The sequence below is a fragment of the Pararge aegeria genome, chromosome 18, assembly GCF_905163445.1.
Source record: "Pararge aegeria chromosome 18, ilParAegt1.1, whole genome shotgun sequence".
NCBI classification, from domain to species: domain Eukaryota; kingdom Metazoa; phylum Arthropoda; class Insecta; order Lepidoptera; family Nymphalidae; genus Pararge; species Pararge aegeria.
The window spans coordinates 15,267,420-15,284,398 of NC_053197.1; the positions used below are offsets into that span (position 1 = coordinate 15,267,420).

General features: G+C 39.0%; 1 protein-coding gene across 2 annotated transcripts in view; it reads left to right on the forward strand.

Annotated features, from left to right (window-relative positions):
• The window catches only part of LOC120631335 (protein pecanex), a 42,404-nt gene that overhangs the window by 6,274 nt on the left and 19,151 nt on the right, over window positions 1–16,979 (forward strand). For both annotated transcript variants that reach the window (XM_039900826.1, XM_039900827.1), the window contains exons 4-15: window positions 271–4,784; window positions 6,154–6,318; window positions 7,105–7,249; window positions 8,150–8,316; window positions 8,864–9,020; window positions 9,726–9,851; window positions 10,588–10,704; window positions 12,225–12,377; window positions 13,956–14,152; window positions 15,328–15,497; window positions 15,935–16,108; window positions 16,743–16,890. In XM_039900826.1, coding sequence (XP_039756760.1) covers window positions 271–4,784; window positions 6,154–6,318; window positions 7,105–7,249; window positions 8,150–8,316; window positions 8,864–9,020; window positions 9,726–9,851; window positions 10,588–10,704; window positions 12,225–12,377; window positions 13,956–14,152; window positions 15,328–15,497; window positions 15,935–16,108; window positions 16,743–16,890 — 6,233 coding nt within the window. The remainder of the gene's footprint in view (window positions 1–270; window positions 4,785–6,153; window positions 6,319–7,104; window positions 7,250–8,149; window positions 8,317–8,863; window positions 9,021–9,725; window positions 9,852–10,587; window positions 10,705–12,224; window positions 12,378–13,955; window positions 14,153–15,327; window positions 15,498–15,934; window positions 16,109–16,742; window positions 16,891–16,979) is intronic.

The following is a 16,979-nucleotide window of genomic DNA, read 5'->3' on the forward strand; positions in this document are numbered from 1 at the left end:
TGGCATCATCCAAAGCGAAACGAAAACTTAAGTTAAAAAAGTCAACAATTCATGAGATTTCGTCATCCGTATACAATTTCAGATGAATGCTAAAGGCAGTGTTTTTATAAGTAAACACAAGCTGAGGTTTCATCAGACTAAATTTTCAGTTTTTCATTCATCCTGAATGCTGAAAGTGCTAAAGATATGTAGTTCATTGTGACAGATTTGCGACTTAGAAAATTAAAAAAATAAATGTAATACTTCACTGGTGTCTTTTGCTTCTTTCAGATTTAAAAGTGGATGTTCATCGTAAGAATAGTTCAGAGTCAAGCGTGGAAGACAGTGCGATGTCCGCGAAACAGCCGCCTGAACCGGTTGCAAAAACGAAGTCCGATCTGTGCATAGTTCAACCCGTAGATGTTGCAGGGCCATCGAAAACCCGTCCAAATAGAAACAGGTCGAAATCCGGACACAGAAGAGAAAACAGGGTCAAAGTTTGTCGAGGACATGGGCGAATCGATGAACTAATCGTCGAAGAGTTGCGGAGTCCAGCAGGAGAGGCTAATATACCTCTTCAAGTGATTGCGGATGAAAGCTCTTTCGCGAAAGTGAGTAGACGATACCACGAGTGCCCACATCGACACGGTTCAAGCAATAGAGACTTTTTTAAAGAATGGCTGTATTTAGATGGCAGTGTAGTGGCCGGTGAACCTTACCAGTCAAAATACGCGCGCCAACTTAGTTTCGACTCCAGAGATAATTCAGAGCCGAATGTTGGACCGCCATCTCCGAAGAAAAGGACAGCGCAGCGACGGAGGTACACTAACTACCACGACGAGAGCTGCACTAAATCAGCAATGGCATTAGCAACAGCCCAGTCGTCCAACATGAGGAGGAATTCAAACTCAACCATGTCTACCATACAATTACCATTATTAAATTCAACAGCTCAGCTAGTCTCTCATATGAGAAGGCATTCCAACAATGCAGATACTGGTTTCTTTGCAAGCGTGGAATTGGGGGAGTATATGATGGTTAAAGCCGAAGCTCCTGCGGGAGATGTCGAAAAGAGCAAAGGAAAAAGCCCCGGTGTAAGGCGGATAAAGAGTGCGGCTCTGGAAATAGGTTGTCCTCCTCCGAGTGTTTCAAATCTATCACCTCATCCAAATAGCGCAGAGACGATAGGCGGCCAAGTTCTTAAAAATCCTAAAAGTGCTGTCATCCCACCGCCAAGTAAGTGCTTAACCCGCGGGCCCCATTTAAATCTATATCCTAAAACTGAGTCTGGTGAAGGTTGCAGTTACCCTTATCTTACATACGGATCAGAAATTGTTTATCCTATAGCTGAAATATCAGATGAAATGCAGACGTCCCAAAAAGAAACCGATTTAGATTCCAGTGGAGAAAGTTACAGTGAATATGAGGATGAGAAACAGTTTCGTGGATTCGACTGGGAAGCAGAACAGTCTCCAGCTATGCGTTCTAGTGACTCCGATTATGAAAATAATGGTTCCAGATCACCTTTATTAGATAAAGTAAATGATATTAGAGTAGTACGATCAAAAAACCAAAGTGATTGTAAAAAACACTGCTGCGAGAGGCACCAAAATAATGTACACCACTCAGAGTGTCTTAACGAAAAATCGAAACCAGTGAGGTTAAAAAAGCTTCTAAAAAGTGAGGTACGGTCCGGCAGACTAACAAACACGTGTGATTGTAAATATAATTCGAATAGTGAATATTTGGATAAAGCAAGTGCTAGTTCAAAAGATTTACTAATAGAAAAATCAAGCTTAGAATCAAATGAAAACGGAGTAGAAAAGGAACATGACAAAAAACCAATTGAAAAGAAACTTTGGGACCATGACATATCCAATACAAGTAGCAGTAGTAGTGAAATGGAAAGACCAGAAGATGATGTTAAGTGCGAAAAACGTAATGCGCCAGAAACTGAGGAATCGCAACTTACTTGTGACAGTAAAAGTTCAGACGAAAGGAGTGTATACAGTTTGGATTGGTTGTTCGAAGAAGTCAACGAATCTAAAGTGGCATGCTGCACGGAAAATTTAGGACCGGAAGAGGTATTACGCCAAAAACTTGCTAACGCGTTAGGTGAGTCGTCATCCAACGTTCCAAAAAACTTAGGAGCCATACCAAAGCAAATAAAAAACTTGGCCCGCTCTCGAGCTTCCTCCCAAAAGGAGAACAAAATGAAAGATTCTAAAAAAGACAAAGACGAGAATCAAGCTTCAGATCAAATATTAATGGATGCTGTGGAAGCTCAAGCTGCTTTGGTACAAGGCCTGGAATGTTTATTTGCAGCTACTAATGCAAATACTGTAGTTATGCCACCTACAAACAGAGAAGAGAGGCCAAGGAGTCATCGACCAAGTATTAGAGGAGAAAGGGATAGTGTGCACAAAACTAGAAAACGTTCCATAGAGGAGGTCGCACAAACATCGACAAACACATTACTCCCAACTTCAATGCCTTTATTAGCCGCTTTCCTTAACTCTAGAGTAGAATTTACGCCATGTTGTGTAGGTGACAATCCTCAACCCGCACAACCGGGACAACCGACCGAAGACGGTCAACGACTGAGGCCTTTAATGGATAGAAATCACCGCAATAGAGTAAAGAAAATTAAGCGTTCAACACGCCAAAGAAACAATCCAGCCTTGCAGCAAAATAATTCTGATAAAAAAGATAAACCATCAGCATCAGAGAATCCTAACACGAATAATGTTCATTTTGCTACATCATTTGAAGACACAACTGATGGGGCAATACACTGCTTCATGGATGAATACGGCAACTGGATGTCTTATACGTTTGACAAGAACAGCTCTGGTCGAACACAAGCACTACCAATACCGTTACCAGAAAAGGAAGAACCTTCGAGATTTAGCAAAACTAAAGTCATTGAAAATCCCGACAACTCTCACGAAACCGCAGGCGAAGGCAGTTGCGGTTCACTAGAATCTGAAGCCCCAAATAGTGAAAGTATAACTAAAACAAAGAGGGGAGATAGTATAGACCAAAGTTCTTCTAACCAAGGGAGTAACAATCCCTTGCTATCCAGTAACAACAACGTATCAGCTGTTGTTCCCATAAACACCAATAGTAATGCCAATAAACGATTTTACGTCTTCGATGGAGGGACTGGTCCACATTCTGACCAGCCAAAATCGCCAGTTGCTATCGTGACTGATAGTTTTTTAGAGCAAATTGAGGCGGAAAGACAGTCAAGGATGGGGCTTCCGAGCATGCATATCAATTTCCTAATGAGTCAGCAGAGAGCTCTACAGCAGGTCACACAGCAAGCTGAAAATACCTCCATACACATACCAAGCCTAATGCCTTCGATAGGCGAAGAAAGCTTGGACACCAACATTAGAAGTAAATTCTCTAAATTAATGGATGATTTAGACAAACCGAATAAACCAAAATCCAAAAGTTACTACAAGTTTAAGCTATCGAAATGCTTGGAAGTCAAAGTTGCAATGGACAGGTTAAAATTAATGGCTCTCTTCGACAGGAATTTAACATTCAAAGAGACTTTTGTATCAATAATGTTAGCTATATCAGTGGCCGTTTTAGGTTCTATGGTATTGAATTTAGGGTTTTACAGGGATATTTACGCGTTTTGGTTTTGTTTTATCATGGCTGGAAGTCAGTATTCTTTGCTCAAGAGTGTACAACCGGATTCGGCATCACCAGTGCACGGTTTTAATAAAATGGTTGTCTTTTCTCGACCGGTCTATTTCTGTTTGTGTACCGCGATACTATGCGCTGTACACGGCCAACTCCAAGAGATAACACCTCAAGAAGAATCAAATCTACGCACTAAAAGAAGCGTAGACGATAGCAAACCCATGACGATATACGGATTCGAATTTAACGAGAGAGATTTTTTATATGTGATTCAAGAAATCCTTTCTAAGTTCCTATTATTTTTTCCATTGGCATTCAGTTTAGGTTTATTTCCCCAAGTGAACACGTTCCTGATGTACTTATTAGAGCAGATAGATATGCATGTATTTGGGGGTAATGCGACCAGTAGTTTAAGCGCGGCTGTATACTGTGTAGTTCGGTCATTTGCAGCCATAGGCGTTCTTTATGGTTTCGCGTACAGTGGTTTGGTGGAAGGGAAGAAATCACAGCATCAAAAGCACAACATCCTCTTTTCTATATTCTGCGGTCTTCTAGTACCTATAGCCTACCACTTGAGTCGAAGTGCGAGTGACTACACTCTAATATGGAATTTAATTAAAAAACACTTATTACCACCCGAGCTCTATGTCGTTCATACACCTGAGTGTACGCCAGAAACTGAGAAAAACGATCCGAGTACTTTGACTGAGGAAAAGAAGAACAACTCTGAAAGTAATATATCTAAACAGAACTCGATTGGTAGTTCTGCGTCCAAAATTAACTTCAGCTCCGAGACAAATATTGCTAGGACGCAAAAAAGATCACAGGCATCCAGTATTAGTTCATTGAAAATGGATCCCAGAGGTGATACGATGAATTCAACTACATCTCTCAAAGCTGACCGTTCTGAAGCTCAAACTGAAGGTGAAGATAAGAGTCGGGACTCTAACACTCTGAACTCAAACACGAATAAGCCGGATAATGAAAAACCTGATGAGGATATGGAAGATCCTTTGCCGAAGAAGTTGCAAGCGACAGTAAACGCGAGGCTCAAGAACGATGTGATAGTATGCACGTTTCTTGGACTCTTCGTGTTTGGACTTCACTGCACGACGGTATTTACGACGCTCAGACCACAACTCAATACGGTAAGAAATTTGTTCTTTATTCAATATTTCTACAGGTTGGATAAGGGATAAAGTTGAAAATAATTTGTATTTGCATTATTGATAAAAAATATATACCACGGTCTAATTACCTGTCAACTTACAATTTTATTTAATCAAACTCATTTGAGCTTTCGATTTTTTTGTAATTTTTCACCTACCCAAGCAGGACAGGGCTTGGGTCTCCTCTCTTAATGAGATGACTTCACAGAACATCATTGAGAACTCCCAGATATGCAGGTTTCCTCACGAAGTTTTCTTTCATCTTTAAACCAAGTGATATATAATTGCTAAAAGGAAACAATTGTTTTTGTATGGGAATTAGGCCCACCACAAATTGTATGAATGAATGAATGAATACACTTTTATTGTACACCACAGAGAAAATTTACAGAGATACAAATACAACAGCACAATAAGGTAGAACGTACAATTTGGCGGCCTTATCGCTAAATAGCGATCTCTTCCAGGCAACCAAAGGCATACAAGAAAATGTTATAAGAAATAAGTAGGTGGTACAACAAACATAATTAAATATTAGGATTTAAAACTAAATTAACATAAAAAAAACTTAAAACATAGTATATACTAAACATAACATATTAAAGATATGTACAAAAATATAAAATATATTCCATACATATATACAAACATATAAACATACAAATACGCTACTATAAATACTTAATTAAAAAATAAATAAAATAAAAGAACCCTCAAAAATATGTAGAAAACGAAATAAACAAAAAAGAATACAGTGATCATTCCCATCAATGCCCGGCCGATACAGACAAGTAGTGATCCTTCACTTGTTTCTTAAAAATGCCGATCGATTGTATTGTATACTAATGAATCTTATGTTGATTTACTTCTCATGATCTATAGATTACAATGGTAATGGACAAGTTGAAACTTATTCAACTTGTCTAACAGGAATACTGCGAAATCGACGGTAAAATATGAAACGTAACTAGTGATTGTATGTTCATTGGGTAGGACCCAGGGGTATTAGTACCAGTTTTGGAGACGCTATTGATAAATTGCTAGCAACAAAAATACTCCTTTAAAACCCACATAACTCCGAAAAGTTTCGTGGTACCGGGGATCGAACTTACGACTTCACTATGGCTTAATAATTTATATGTATATATATGTATAATATAAGTTCAATATGATTTCTCTGTAAGTGAATATGTAAATTATTCTTTAAGAGAAATAAATGATTCTTTAACCTGAACTTACCGAGAAGCCGAAGCCTTAACCTTACCAAACGTTTTTCCTCATCATTTACATTTAAATGCGTGTTATATATGTCCCACGTCTAATGAACGTCTCTTGCATTTCGTATCAGGTGCTATGGATCATAGCGGGTATCTTGGGCTGGGTACTCCACTACGTGACACCTCAGCTCCGGAAACAGCAGCCGTGGCTGTGCTTAGCCGGACCAGTGCTTAAACAACAGGAGCATGCACAATTCGAGGTCACCGAGCCAGCTAAACTGATGATATTTGAGAAGGTAAGACCCCCTTTTTTACAGATAGGGCTTGCGCTGGACTTCATTCCTGATGAAAAGCAATGATGAGGTCTAAGTCAGGACACACTTGCCTTGAGAATGCATACTCTTGCCTTGTCGGTATTTAAGTTATAAGTGGCAGGAAACTTGCTGGATGGGTGTTCCAGATCTTACCGATGTATCAGAAACGTGGATCGAAAACTTTTCGTGTGGGTTCCACCACATTAGGATATCACTGCTCAAGTAGAATGACGACGAAGTAGACTGTGAAGTTGATGTGCACACTCAGCGAGGTACGCCCTGATGGCCTTTAGCTTTAAAATATTAAGAATGAGGCCAGAAGGAACATGGTATCTACATATAACAAATCCGAATGTAATTACACATGTTAGCTTTCTGAATAATGTGAAAAAATAACCGATTCTGTTGTTGTAAACAAATAGCTAAGCTAAAGTAAATCGACGTCTAAAAATGGTTCTATTTATACCACTAAGAACAGAGTGAAAAGGTTGGCAATGCTATATGGGATGTACAACGAAGTTGTCTTGAATGTCTTAATAATTAAACCAGTGCTTTGTTTTTTCTGTAACTTGAATAACCCAATTCTGCAAAAATGTAGTAAAAAAAATGTTTCTTCGAACTACCGACAGAAGCAAAGTACAAACGTATATTTAATTGTACGAAGGAGTGTTTTTTTAGTTTGATAACAAATACCTATTTGTAATAAACAATATTTGTATCACTCGTTGAGATTTAATCCCCAATCGAGTTATGACTGATAATTTGCAGATCTTCGTGTACCTGTGTTTCTTGGAGCGAAACGTGTTATATCCAGCGGTGGTGATAGCGGCGACAACGCAGGACGCGCCCGCCATTGCGGCCAAATACGGCGACGCGGTCGGCGCACTGATCATTTGCGTGTGCGCTTTGAAGTGTAAGTAAAATTTGCAGAAACCGCAGTGCACGCTTCAAGGTCATACCAGCCAAATCTCCATAAAGCATCAGATCATTAATAAAGTCAATTCGAGTGATGGGAGTCATCGTTGTCCAGCGACCTAAACACGCCCCACGATTAATCAGTAGCCTTAGTACAAGACTTGCTCGCTCGCAATCGAGGAGTGTTTTTCGCAAATCAAACTCTGTATCGTCAAAGTGAAATGGGTCTAATGTCACGTATCGAAAATCGTGTACACCTGGTTTTTGTTTTACAAACGTTCTGCCAAGTCATCGTCATGTCAACCAATAGACATACACGGCTGGGCATAGGTAAGTTTTTATAGGGAGTTCCAAATACCTCGATCTTTTGCCGCTTGGGTACCTGCGACACTCTTGGTGTCATCCGTCCACCTCGTTGGGGGTCGACCAACGCTGCGTTTACTGGTGCGATGTCACCATTCCAGCACCTTGGGACCCCAACGTCCATCGGTTCTCCGTGCTAAGAGTGCCCCACCCATTGCTACTTTAGCTTCGCGACACTTTGAGCTATGATCAGTGGCGTGCATAGAGGGTATGCACAGGGTATGCAGATGATATAAAATGAAGAAAATCTCCAGAACGAGTTATAAATACTTAAGGGTAGGCTTTTTATAACTCTTACAAAGCATATCCCAAAGTTTTTTATAACTCGCTATGACTGGCTATGATGATGATGAAAATAATGATGGTGTTGATGATTTTTCATTAACTACAATTTCCTGGATATTATAAAGAGCCGTTAAGTATCTATATTACATAGTGTATCTGTCTCATTGTAAAGTAAAGTTTAGACTGCATGGTAACATACCGTCTAACGCTAACTTGTTGTTTTTTTTTCTTAAATGATATACTTTTACAGGTTTAAGGAACGCGTATTCAGAACCGGACAGCCAGTATCTGATACTAGTTTTCGCAGTTCTGTTGTTCCAACGCGATTTGAGCAGCCAGAAAGTGTCGGAGACATTCCTCGTGGACTATTTCATCACGGCAATCATATTCAGCAAGGTGTACGAGTTTCTGTTGAAGGTGAGTACTGGAAGGGCGATTTCCGTCGTATTAATAAGCGGTGATAAATAAATAAATAATAAATATATTACGGCAGTACACACGTCGCCATCTAGCCCCAAAGTAAGCTTAGCTTGTGTTATGGGTACTAAGATGACTGATGAATATTTTTATGAGCAAAATACATAAATACTTAGAATATACAAATAAACACCCAGACACTGAAAAATATTCATGTTCATGGCACAGCCATTTTCCAGTTGTGGGAATCGAACCCACGGCCTTGGACTCAGAAAGCAGGGTCGCTGCCCACTGCTCCAATCGGCTGTCAAACTACCAGTCGGATTTGAATAATCTTCTTGTATTTCATAGCTTAATTCTCGAGTATGATTATAGTCACTTAGGAGCCGACCAAAATAAAAAAAAACATTGATAAAGCAAATCGCGGGCGGGCGATGCGACGCGGTGGGTCGGGATATATAGTGTATGCAATATGGATCATTTTTTTGTATGGAAATATCAGAACCGCTTTTCGTTTCGATGTCACTGTATAATATTTGCTTTACAGATCCAATTCGTGGTGACGTACATAGCTCCGTGGCAGATCACGTGGGGCAGTGCTTTCCACGCGTTCGCTCAACCTTTCTCTGTCCCGCATTCGGCCATGCTGTTCTTGCAAGCTGCCGTGTCCGCCCTGCTGTCTTCTCCACTAACACCTGCGCTTGGTGAGTTATCACATCTTCTTTTTTTTATGTGAAACATCTATAGGCGGAGGGTAAATATAAATAAGTTTTTAGTGCCTATTATATTTTTTTTTTAAATTCGAATTTAGCTAGGATGAGACCTATTCCTAGTAGTGGACACGATACGGCTGGGGATTATGGTGAAATGTTGTGTTTGGTGGAAGGCTTCGGCTATGGCCTTTGGTCCGTGACAAATGGATTGAGAGAAAGGGACATTACATTGACCATAAAAAATAATAGACTAACTTACAAAATTATAAAATCGAGTAAAAATTATAGCTGATTTAGTTATTAATTACGACGCCATAATCGCAATTTGTTTCCTTAACTTAATTTTTTTTGGTATATAAGTATATATAGAGTTTTGAATCCGACTCTTTCTGTTTTGACAAAAACAATTTTTTTACACTAAAAGTGTTTTATTTTATGGCAACAAATCATTTCTTTTTATAATTATGCTAGATACACCGAAACATTTTTTGCAATATAACATTTAAAAACTTACAAATATAATAAAAAATTGACAAAAAAATAACCTACTTTGTCATACAACTAAAAAGCAAGAAATAAATATATTACAAAATTTTTTTTCGTTAAAGTTTTTTATTTATCTGCCTTACCTATTTTTGAAAACTACAGAATCTATATCCAACCTATCAGAAAAATTATGACGAGTGATTGTTTTAGGCAGCGCCATATTCATGACGTCATACGTGCGGCCGGTCAAGTTCTGGGAGCGCGACTACAACACGAAGAGGGTCGATCAGAGCAACACCAGGCTGTCGTCGCAACTGGAGAGGAATTTAGGAGCAGGTAGGTCGTTCCTTTATATTCTGTTGCCCACAGAATTAAGAAAATACAGAACCCTTTTTAGCCATTATTGCATGCAGTGCATTGTGTCCAAAAACAGTGTAAACGCCCCGCGCACGTTTCACTTCACACCCGCGTTTCATTTCACTTCACAACCTAACCTAACCTAACTTAAAGGAGAATGACTAGCACAGCATGAATCTTGGGCCACTTCCAAAATTTTTTTTTATATTTGTGTGGATGTTTGTTACTCAATCACGCAAAAACGGCTAAACGGATTTATATGAAATTTAGCATGCATCTAGCCTTTGAGATGGAAAAGTACATAGGCTACCTTTCATCCCGATTCCTTAAGTAGTTCCCGAGGGAAAATTGAAAATTGTTTACGAGCGAAGCCGCGGGCAGACACCTTTGAAATTTGGTATTCATGACACCTATACTATGGAAAAGGACATGTACTTTCCATCCCGATCTCTCAAATAGTTCCCGTAGTAGCATTAAAAATTATTAGCGTGCGAAGCTTTAGAACCAATTCTGCAGTTCATGCAGACGAAGTCGCGGGAAGAAGCTGGTCAAAAAATAAAGCTTGATTATTCTTTTTTTTTCATCGACTATAGACCAACTTCATGGTGTGGGTTTTTTGTGACTGTGCGCGCGCATCCTAAAAATTTACTCTCACCATTTTTCCCTAACGTGCCAAAAGAAGTATAACTTCACAAATTATTTAATTTGTTTTCAGATGACAACAACCTAAACTCTATATTCTACGAGCACCTGACTCGCTCCCTGCAACACTATCTGTGTGGGGACCTGATGCTGGGCCGGTGGGGGCAAGTCCAACAAGGAGACTGTTTTGGTGAGTTTTCCTTCTTAATAAATACTTTTATTTATTTATTAAGGACACTGACAATATACATATATACCATATACACCATATACAATAAATAAATAAAGAAATATACTACGACAATACACACATCGCCATCCAGCCCCAAAGTAAACGTAGCTTGTGTTACGGGTACTAAGATAGCTGATGAATATTTTTTTTTATAAATAAAATACACATACATAAATACTTATACTATACAGATAAACATCCAGACACTGAAAAATGTGCATGATCATCACACTAACATTTTTCAGTTGTGGAAATCGAACCAACGACCTTCGACTCAGAAAGCTGGCTCGCTGCCCACTGCGCCACTCGGCCGTGGAATACAGTAAAAAACTTGTACAATATTTTACACATACACTTTTATATATATCGATAGCAAGTGACCATGACATCCACAAAAAAAAAATATTCGGAACCGACGGGATTTGGACCTGCGACTCTGGCAATCGCGGCCTGAGCGCTTTCTCCAATTAAGCTACGGCTCTCCTAACGTCGATGCCGAAATTAGTATATGCCTTTCACATCAGTCTTATAGCAACTGTAGCGTCATCTAGTAGGAAACGTTGCAGTTTCGATCTACTTTTTCAAAGGTCCATATTACAATGTGACACGTTTGAAACAAGAGATGACACATTGCTTTTTTATAATTTAATAATTTCTTATAAATAGTGTTTTTACCTACACTTGGAGGAATTATCAATTTTATAAATTTCAAATGCATATAAAATTTTTCGGAACCGACAGGACCGTCACCGTAGCTTAATTGGGTAAAGCGCTCAGGCCGCGATTGCCAGTGAGTCTCAGGTTCAAATCCTGTCGTTCCGAAAATTTTTATATGCATTTGAAATTTATAAAATTGATAATTCCTCCAAGTGTAGGTAAAAATAATATTAAAAATTATAAAAACAGCAAAAATAATCATAAAGACAGGAAGGAATAGGTGTTACGTACGGAATATCTATCTTAAGGGAGGGCTCACCGATAAGTTTTTTTAATTGATTACATTTTATAAATGACTAGCTGTTGCCCGCGACTTCGTCTGCGTTTGATTTTGTTTTTGATGTGGCATTCCATTTAGCTGTAGTTCTAAAAAAGTATTCAGTATAGCTAAGCCTTAAATGAGGGGTTTTCTGCTGTCCGCTGAGGAGTTCTGTCCTCTATCTCCAACCACATTCATCAGATCTTCACAAAGTTTGGGCAAAATTAAACACATATTATAACCTCTATAGTATAAAAATAACTATTTAAATCGGTTATAATTCGTCGGAGTGATGGTGTAAAATCGTCAACCACTTTCATCCCCTATCCCAAAGGAACCGAGCCTAACGTCGGGATAAAAAGTATCCTATATTACTTCTAACACTTCCATGAATATGTTTACAAAGTTTCATGAGGATCGGTTTTAGTAGTTTTTGCGTGAAAGCGTAACAAACAAACTTACATTGACATTTATAATATTAGTAGGATTATTTTCTATATAGTGCTAGCATCCGACTATCTGAACTGTCTGGTGCATATCGTGGAGATGGGAAACGGCTTGGTGTCGTTTCAACTGAGAGGACTGGAGTTCCGAGGCACGTATTGCCAGCAGCGAGAAGTAGAGGCTATATCTGAGGGACCGGAGGAAAGTATTGGTGAGTTACTATTTAGTGTATTTTACTAGCTCTGTTCCACAATTTCGTCCGAGTTTAAATGCAATAACATTGAAATAGGTCGTCCTGTGAAGTCGCAGTGGTCTCGGCATGGAATTGCAATGAAGAGTTCTTGAACGATTAAGACGTTCCGTCAAGCTATTTTAGCGTTCTGGTGTGATGCCAGATAACTAACTGATTAGGGGTACAAGTGTTATATATAACTGGCATACCTTTTATAGGAGATCCGATTTGTATATTTTTGTTTATTTATTTAAATGTCAAAAGTCTTGAAGTTTGTCAAAATTTAGTAATATTTGAAAAAAAAACAGGCGTTATTTTGCGGATTCCATGATATAATATTAAAATTAAGAATCTGTTTGGCGCTATGTATACTTTCTTCAATCTTTAAACTCCACACCAAACAGATCTCTACGCACAATGTATCGCCAATGTACCCTCTACGCACGTTTCGCTCCGACACCGGAACTCGCTCTCTAAATAATTCATTGTGAAGTCAACATCTCCTGAGGATGCTCCGGTGTCATTTCTTAATGACACTAACAATATACATATGTACAGTGGCGTGCATAGACGGTATGCACTGGGTATGCAGATGAAATAAAATTAAGAAAATCTCCAGTACGAGTTATAAAGAACTTAAGGCTAGACTTAGTAAGAGTTATTAAAAAGCCTACCCTTAAGTATTTATAACTCGTACTGGGGATTTTCTGTACTTTATATCATCTGCATACCCTCAATAAACTTGTCCAACATTCACTTATATGTACATCTGTAACAAGTGACCATGACATTCACAAAAAAAATAATAATAATGTCATGTAAACACAGCAAAAATAATCATAAAGACAGGAAGAAATAGGAGTTGTGTACGTAATATCTATCTCAAGGGAGGGCTAACCGATACGTTAGCGATAAGCTTTTTTTTTAAATATCGAGTAAGTTTTGTGAAATAAGTCGATGCCAGTAATAATCGTGACATAACGTTAAATTTTAAAGTACACTATACAGATGCTTTTAGCAAAAATTAAGTTTAATTTGCAGTAAATTACACTCTTTTAGATTTGTAACAGTCAAGGTCACTAGACATATTCAAAAATGCTGTTAAAGCCCATTATCTTGAGCAATAAAGACGACAGTGATTAACTCATATTTAAGTATGTTTTAGCATATATTAGTTTATTGTTTTTTATATTTATTATTATTAGTATTTTATGTGTGTAATCTTGATAAGTATTAGTGTGTTATTGTTCGTAAGTATGTATATAATAATAATACACCCCACCAATCGGTTTCCCTTGGTTTTCCTAAACCTAAGGTTGCCTGGAAGAGATCGCTACTAAGCGATAAGGCCGCCCTTTGTATCCTACTTTTTAAGTTTACTTTTGTTGTGTCCATTGTTCTTTTTTACTATTTGCGGTTATACACTTTATTTCTAATAAAGTGTATAAATAAAAAAAAAATAACAGTGAAACCAGAGTTAGTACTCACAAGGTCCACTGTTCCAGTTTTATTATGGAAGCGTTTATTCGAGAGTCGTAAGGTTAGTGTTAATGGCAGAGGGCGTATGCGGCTCGCGATGGCTGTGCGGAGGCCGAGTGCTCTCGCCGGGCTCGTGGTGGGCTCTGCGCTGGCTGGCGTGGCAGCTGGCGGCCGCGCGGTACGTGCTCGAGGGGTACTCCGTCACCGACAACAGCGCGGTGTCCATGCTGCAGGTCTTCGAGTTCCGGAAGGTGCTTCTCAGCTACTACGTGAAGGTAAGTTTCGGCACATTGTTCACAGTGGCGTGCACTTCATACATGCACAAAAGCACTGCATACCCTAAAATTTAAATAAAGCCCCTATAGGAGGAGGATTTTTTCTATTTTATGCAATTTTCCTGCTGTATGCATACCCTGGTAAGAAACCCAGTGCACGCCACTGATTATTCATCACTAGCTTTTAATTCAATAAATAAATATTAAGTCATTCAATCAGTTTATCAATTTATTTGTTGTTTTGTTAATTTTTGAACTCTTTGAAGTTCTACTTCTTTTGGCGCGTTAGGGAAAAATGATGAGAGTAAATTTTTACGATACACCGTCACGAAAAACCGACACCCTGAAGTTATAAGAAGAATAAATATACTACGTCAATGCACACATCGCCATCTAGCCCCAAAGTAAGCGTAGCTTGTGTTATGGGTACTAACATGCCTGATGAATATTTTTATGAATTACTAGCTGTTGCCCGCGACTTCGTCTGCGTTTGATTTTGTTTTTTGATGTGGCATTAAATTTAGTTCTAAAAAAATTTAAAGTATTCAGTATCGCTAAGCCTTAAATGAGGGATTTGCTGTTGTCCGCTAAGGAGTTCTGTCCTCTATCTCCAACCACATTCAGATCTACAAAAAGTTTGGGCAAAATTAAACACAAATTATAACCTCTATAGTACAAAAATCAAACACTTTCATCCCCTCTCCAAAATGAACCGAGCTTAATGTCGGGATAAAAAGTATCCTATATTACTTTTAACACTTCCAAGAATATGTGTACATAGTTTCATGAGGATCGGTTGAGTAGTTTTTGCGTGAAAGCGTAACAAACAAACCTACATTGACATTTATAATATTAGTAGGGATATGCATAAATACTTAGAGAATACATTTAAACACCCAGACACTGAAAAACATTCATGCTCATCACACAAACATTTTCCAGTAGTGGGAATCGAAACCACGGCCTTGGGCTCAGAAAGCAGGGTCGCTGCAAACTGCGCTAATTGGCCGTCATATGTTGATGGACTCAGGGCGACACTTGACGGGTTCCTTGCATGAGCTGGGAGTGTTTTTCTGTTTATATGCGATGCTTTTTCCACTTAACATCAGCTTTGCTATCTGCTTTGATCATCAATAAATTAATAATATAATATATATATATACTTTCCTTCGCAGAGCATAATCTACTATACCATTCACTCGACCAAGCTGGAAGAATGGCTGTCGTCTCCCGAGCTTGCTGAAGCGCTGAAACCGATGAGCGAGCGCTCTTTCGTCGATCTGGACCCCATATTCAACGTTAACCTTGACGAGGACTACGATTTCAGAGCGTCGGGAGTTACCAAGTATGTGAATCTGCTACTCAAAAATACGAAATCATTGAATAATCTATAAAAGTAAATATGATTTTTATAAATGTTTGTGTACGCTTCAATAACTCAAATAGTTCTGCAACGATCGAGCTGAAATTTTAGCATGATAAGTCATATCAACTCATTCCGGCCCACTACGGGGCACGAGTCTCCTCCCACAATGAGGAGGGGTTAAGGCCGTAGTCCACGCTGGCCCAGTGCGGTTTGGTGGACTTCACACACCTTTGAGGACATTATGGAGAACTCTCAGGCATGCAGGTTTCCTCACGGTGATTTCCTTCACCGTTGAAACAAGTGATATTTTAATTTAAAAAAAAAACTAAAAAGCAGTGTTTTGCAAGCTTAAAATGACTTTTATTTTGGCCACTGGTTACTCTTTGGTTGTAACCCTGAAATTCTTTATTTCACAGGAGTAGGTTCTGCACGATTTATCAGGAATGGATAGTGCACTGCAGTGCGCGGCGAGGGGGAGGTTGGCGAAGACGGGCTTCTGCGAGGGACTCCCCACTTGTCACACTATGCTTCGCGCTCAGTCTACTCGGCAGGAGGGCCTTAGCGGCTGCACAGCATTTATCCGCTTCCAGGTAAGGCGGCCCAAGTACCATTTTCATCTTGATTGAAAGTGTAGCAGAATAATAGGAAGAACATACCAAATGATGCGCCAATTTCCATAGTTTTAAGGAACTATGGAAACTATGGAAAACTATGGAAATTGACGTGAAAAACGAAAAATAATGCGTCACAATTCGTCGTATTTTTTGTTGTTTGAATAAAAGTGGCTGGTTTAAAATTGCTAAAGATCAAAAACATTTCGACTTTGTTACATAGTAATTTACTTTCTGCAATAAATGCTTATTGTATTTTCTCAAGCAGCGAGAGTTAGGTTAAAATACGGTCAGGTCGGTTAGTCCGAATTTTTTTTCGTAAGAGACCAATCTGGCTGTGGCATTGAAGAACGTTGACTTTGGACAGGAGTTGAAAATATGCTGAAAAATACAAATTCTGCCTTCAAGTTTAGAGAAATTGTGCCAACTTCGCGTAACGTGGGTCACGGGCAAGAAGAGAGTGTAAGACAACAGCGCTTCAGAATCGGTTTTATACCTTTTTTCAGGGTTGTAGTAACAAACAAATACACAACATAAATATTTGCACACGTTCCCGCGTCTAAATTAATCATGAGTAAAAATAAGGAGTTAATTTTGATTGTTATTGTTGCAGTGTGGAATTCTTCCTGTACGGTCTCCATGCACTTTTCAAAGGTGATTTCCGCATCACTTGCGCGCGAGACGAGTGGGTCTTCTCTGATGTGGCTCTGCTCCACTCCGTGCTAGCGCCCGCAGTGCGAATGGCCCTTAAATTACATCAGGTGAGCTAAACCTTTTAGTACCATCTACTGCGTCACTGCAATCACGAGGCAATTGATGTTCCAAACCCTGAAAACTTATGTTATTCTTA